This window comes from Grammomys surdaster, unplaced genomic scaffold (assembly GCF_004785775.1).
Source record: "Grammomys surdaster isolate TR1022 unplaced genomic scaffold, NIH_TR_1.0 126091, whole genome shotgun sequence".
Classification (NCBI taxonomy): domain Eukaryota; kingdom Metazoa; phylum Chordata; class Mammalia; order Rodentia; family Muridae; genus Grammomys; species Grammomys surdaster.
The window spans coordinates 3,951,290-3,957,478 of record NW_021620899.1 but is presented as its reverse complement, the minus strand read 5'-3'; the positions used below and the strand labels follow the sequence as shown (position 1 = coordinate 3,957,478).

The 6,189-nt window shown below is 34.8% G+C and overlaps 1 protein-coding gene across 3 annotated transcripts in view; it reads right to left on the bottom strand.

Annotated features, from left to right (window-relative positions):
- Nucleotides 1-380: 380 nt before the first annotated feature.
- Nucleotides 381-6,189, bottom strand: part of Phf14 (PHD finger protein 14) — a 161,611-nt gene continuing 155,802 nt past the window's right edge. For all 3 annotated transcript variants that reach the window (XM_028755935.1, XM_028755942.1, XM_028755936.1), the window contains one exon: nucleotides 381-585. In XM_028755935.1, the coding sequence (XP_028611768.1) occupies nucleotides 511-585 (75 nt within the window). In that variant the 3' untranslated portion in view covers nucleotides 381-510. The remainder of the gene's footprint in view (nucleotides 586-6,189) is intronic.

Here is a 6,189-nt window from a genome sequence, read left to right as displayed (position 1 = left end):
AGAGGTTTCTTTTAAGCCATATAGATACAAGGCAACAACAACAAAATCCTTATCTACTTAGGTCCCAGGAAAAAAAAAACCTTGTTCTTATATTTTTGACAATTTTTTTCTTTTAAAAAACATTTGAGAGGCTGTTATGGTGGCCCACATCTCTTTTTAAGTCTGTGGACAACATGGTCTACATAGGTACCTTTATGTCCACAAGAGTACACAATGAAACCCTGTCTCAAAAGAACAAAAACTAAAATAAAATAAATCCCACTATCAACAACAAAGCCACAAAACCAAAACAAAACAATAAAGAAAACAAAAGATATTCTGATGGTGTCTGGCCTTTAAATCAAAGTTGAATTAAAAAAATATGAATTTCAAATCCAAGCTCCTATTTCAAGGACTTTATTGAGAAGAGTTTTGTAAATTAGATTTTACAATTAACATTTTACAAATCAGAAATGTTGTCTGCCTCAGCGTAGGTTGTAAATGCTTCAGAACACACTAGACAATTCTTCTTTATTTCTTTGGATTTTTCTGCTCCATGCTGAGCTCCTGAGATACATTTTTCTTTTCAGCTTCATTTTCATCTTCCTGTAAAATAAATTTTAGCAAACATTAAACCCTAAGTTTCAGAGTTTTCAGCTTGACAACACATTTAACAGTATCTTAAAAAACAAAACAATGCACTATTCTGATTCTAGAATAAGGAAATGATTCTATATCTATAATTATAAAATTCTCACTATTTAATTATATTACATGGAATTCTCTTCTAAATGTTGATTAAAGGCAGCCAATTTTTCAAGGCTTCAGAATTACTTTCTGAACACCTACTACTAAACAGTGCTCTCTGTAGTAGGGGAACCAGATAGCCTGTACTCTGCTCTTTGATAAAAAACAATAAATTTAACTTGTGAGACACTTTATGTGCTCCAGCATGGCATTTTGGTCTCATCTAGCATACTTTCCTGACAGGTCTGTCAATTTTTCAATTACTTGTACCACCATATGTTATCTGAAGATCAGTCAGTTCTAAAATAGGAAACATGGGCATGCCGTGCTGTAGAGCACTTACCATCCTCTGGCTTCGATTCTAAGCGGTGGCCTCATAACTCAACAGTTTCCCATGGCACACGGTGGATAATGAAGTGACATCATAATGTCTACTACCAGAGGAATGAAATGTACCTTGTGCTTACTATTAAACGCTGACCTTCAAAGCATAAATAATAAGCATCTGGAAAAATATTTCATCCTATATTTGGTAATCTATCTTATTATATATATCCCTTCAACAATATCCAAGTACCAAGCAGTCTTGCTTTCCTCTTATATCTGATTTATCAATATGATCTTTCACTTTTTATTAACTGAAATAGGCACTTCCTAAAACATTACTAAGTTAATTAAAGCATAGGCAGAAATTCTCAAGTATCTGTACATAAAGCTAATACCCGTTATCTCTAAAAATATCATTCTGTATATCTGTATTGTAGAAAACCAAGTTTAAATAAATTACAAAACTGTCAAGTTTTGCTTAGTGTCAATGCAAATCAGGTCTGTGTAATTGCCTTTAATGGAAAAAACAAAAACAGACAACAACAAACCCCTTTTCTACAGTCAGTAAAATGAAGAAAGTATCCTTGTCTCTAACCTCCATAGCATTTTTGATTTAGATTGTATCAACTTTAGGAAATTAGAGAAATTATCAACATTACCAATTATTCTGAAGCTTTATAGATACATGAGATATCGTGGGATTTTAGTATCATCTTGGCAGTACAACTTTGCCTATTTTTTCCAACAACTACTACTGTAAGTCACTTTAACTTCCCTTTAACTTATCTCTACAGAGTAGATTATTTTCCATCAACAGACATCTGAAGCGGTATTAGTAAATACACAAGAGTTTCTAGAAATTACATTTTAGTTATAACCTATTCAAAATAAAATCTTCATTTTCTACCAGTGAGACAGTGTCAGTTTAGAAAATCCCTCAGTAAAGAGCCATGGTGGATTGAATGAGAATGTCCATCAAAAGCTGAAACAAAATGTTTGACTACTTGGTCTCAGTTGCTGGAAATGTGTGGGAAAGATTGGCAGGTGTGGTACTGGTAGAAGTGTGATACTGGAGATAGCTTTGTGGATTAAGATGCTAATTCTCAGTTCTTCCTGCCAGCAGGCCTTGGTTCTGCTATCATACATTCCACGGTTCTACAACCATGAGCCCAATTAAATACCTGCCATTGTCAATGGCCTTGATCATGGGAGTTTTATCACAGCAATAGAAAGTAACTAAGACAGTACATTTTGTTAGGTAGTACCATATTTGTCAGGATGCTTTTCAAACAAGGCCTTCTTCTTTATATTTTATTCCTACTGTCTAAATAGGTTCAATTAGCATACAACTAGAGTCTACTCAATGTTTTCTGAATTGCATGAAATATTGGCGTTTAAGGACAAGAGTTGCGTGTAAATAAATACACACTTTAAAAAGGCACGATGTCATTCCTTATTCAGCAGACATGCTTCCAGTAATCTTGATTTACAGTAACAACACTGATAAAGAAGGAAAGCAAAAATGTATGAGGCAGTATGTGCCAAAATGGCCATATATTTTAGTTTCATTTCTTTTACTTTTAGGTGTATGAGTGTTTGTCTACAATTACATATGTGTACCCCATCCATTTCTGTGTCTATGGAATACAGAAAAGGGTATTAATTTTCCTGAAATTGAAATTATAGATGGTTCTCAACCACTATGTAGGTGCTAATAGAACCGGGTTCCTCTATAAGAGCAACAGGTGCAGTCAATCACTGAGCCATATCTCCAGCCCCTGTAGAGCCATTTAAAATGCATATCCTTTAAGTCATGGCAAACAAGCAAAGTCTTTATCATCTGCACAGCTAAGTGTGCAGGCTAATATTATTTCATTAATAAACTGTATCTAACTTTATCTAGCAATTTTAACTCTACCTTTAACTCAAAGTACAAATGTAAAGGGGCTGTAGAAACTGTCAGTGGTTAAGAACACTGGCTGTTCTTCCAGAGGACCAGGATCAATTCCCCAGCATCTTCATGGAGGCTCACAACCATCTGTAACTCCAGTTTCAGGGGCTGCATCTGTTGCTGCCTTTTGTCTCTGTGGGCAACTCTCTCTCTCTCTCTCTCTCTCTCTCTCTCTCACACACACACACACACACACACACACACACACACACACACACACACGAAGCAAAAAAACGCCATGCACATAAAAAAAATTAAACATACTGATGTACCGATGTGATAATAAGCCTGGGAAGCCTAAGGTCTGGGAAGTGTCTATATATTTTGCTTTTTATCTTTAATAAGTAGAAACTATAGGAGAATGCTGCTAAGTAAAATAAAAGTTTGCAACTTCCATTAAGTTACAAATAGTTTAGTTTATGTAACATGTAACAGAAACAAGTCTGGGAGCTAATGCATCAATATGACAGCAGTCTTCTTTGGCTGACCTCCTAAGCAGGAAGCATGCTTATAAAGCCATGTCTCTTGTAGCGCTGCCTCCTCTTAGGCAAATACATACTGTCTTGGCTTTTTTTTTTTTAGTCTCAAGATTTGTCCTTAAAAATTTGCCTTTTTACATCTTAAATTACTTATATTACCATCAAAGACTATCTACTATTTTATACAACTACAGCTGTGACTTAGGAATAGCAAGAGATCACAGAAAGGAGTAAAAGAGTATCCAGCCTAATTGCTGGGATATAACACTGAAATTGCTATAGCATGACAGTATAAAAATAAATGTAATAGATTTTACCTTAAAAAAAAAATCACTCCAGCCTGATCCCATAAAGCTCTGGACTGTCCTTTGGAAGTGTATATGTAACACTGTAGGCCAATTTTACAAGAACTTTATATACAGTTTAGGATTAACCTTCAGGCAACAGAATGAACATCATTAACAAATAAGAGCCCAGCAAGTAAAGCTGCACGGAAAGGAGGCTTTTGGTACAGCGTTTCGTTACTTCCAGATAGTAAGTGTGAGCCGGCAGGGCCTCTGATGGCAGCAGTTTCACTCTGCTGAGCTAAGACATCTGTTTGTTTCTCAGTGAAAGAAGACCCCAGCTACATGGGTCGTTTTCTTACTGACAGTCCTGACAAGCTTGACGTTTGTTTCATGAAGGATCCCTGAGGCAATCATCAAGAGAACACACCCTTTGTGGTGCTGGAATGCATGCAGGCGTGCTCTTAATTCTTCAGCTTGTTACTCAAACTCCAGAAACTATATTGACTCCCAGTGACCTTGTACTTCTTTTAATCAGATATGGTGGGCAGTCATATGACAGTAACACCTATAGCTCCTAATGACTGAATGTGGTTCAGGAACCTCCTTGTTATTTATTTATTTAAATATTTATTTATTTACACTGACAGTATGACAAAGAGGAGAGACATTATTTCTAGGCACACAAGGACATGTAATAATAGTCTAATACTCTAGGTGGCAAAGAATGAAGAGTTATTAGGAAAGAGAAATAAAAATAAACACTTGTCTTGATTGTCAAACGGAAATCCTTACAACTGCACAGAAGTTGTAAGATTTCCTTTAAATGAAATTTAGCTTGTGCCACTAATTTGGGACAAAGACTCCTTCTATTTCCCCTTTCTGACTAAAGCATTTTCTTTTGATAAAAACTCAAATACTTAATGAATGAAATCTATCCACTTTCTTTTGTTTTAAGCAGAAATCAACTCCATGCAGTGGCAAATTATTTTAAAATCTGAGTATTTCACAGCTCAGGTAGTTTGTGGACTCAAGCTATAGTGTACATTAGGCTTACCTTGTAAATTGTCATGTTTTAAAGGATTTCTTTTAAAGGTAAAATTATAAAAAGGCACACAATTTCCTTTTGTTTCTTTACATAAGTTTAAAACAAAAAACTCAGTAGATACATCAGCCACATGTTCAAGAGCAACATTATCTGTAATACTTAGCATCACTGAGCCGGTAAGGGCCCATCACCTGTATACTGTAGTCTTTCCTTGAGCTAATCATGGGAAAGCACATAGTAGGTATTCTATAAAAGAACTCAACGGTAGTCTGCAAAAATGCCAAGGTCAGGGATGACAAAAGTTGAAACTGTCACAATTGGAGAAGGTTGAGGTAGCATGATCATTTAATGCAGCCTGGAATAGTGGACCATAAAGACTATTGGGAAAACTGAAGACCTTGACAATATACAAAGGGTGGTCAATAAAATCATCTGGTAACACTTTCTAGTTCTGGTTATTATACACTGGTTATACAAGATGGAAACAGTACAGTCAACTGGACAGAGGGAGCTAGAAATTATCTATCCTGTTATCTGTAAGCTTAAAATGTTTCAAAATAAAAATACTTATATATTAAATAAATGGCTACTTGTTCCAAATTATAATATTTAATTGGTTTTCTATATAAAAATAAAATATATAGAACATATGGGAAGGATTTTACAAAGAAAAATATAAAACAAAACAAAATCCAAAAAATGAAGACACTCATACCTCTATAGTTAAAGAAACATTTTCTTCCTATGGCTCTATATAAAATCCCTTCACTAAGGGCCTGAATGGCTAAATGATATTATTGTTTTATTTTATTGCCAATGAGATTCTGAATTTTCTTACATTTCCACTGTGAGCAAAGGCTACTTTACTAACTATAAAACATGTCTTTTATTGAGTCCTTTTATAGTTGGACTGTACAAACTATTTCTATAAATAAGTGAGAAAAATCAGGATCTAAGTTTACAAAAAGAGGGAAATCAGTTGCTTTTACTTTTCCTGACCATGCTATTTTCAGAGAGGACGCATGTTGCTACTGTAGTTAAGCAAACTGGGGTGCAGATAAGCAATAACTGGAAATGTTTCTATTTTCTTTAAATTTTTGTATGTCTTTGACATGTCAGAGAAGGAATAGTTATTGAAATAAAATTTAAATTTGCAATCACATATATGTATATGTTTTAATAATATTTTTAAAGAAGTAAGTTGTGTATCTTTTAAAGACACTATTATAAAAGTTTTCAGTCAGGTGGAAAGGAGGAGCATTAGCCTCTCAGTAATGAAACTTCTTCCTGGTCGCTCAATGCAGAACATCCAGGTTTGAAACCACTTACACACACACACACACACACACACACACACACACACACACACACACA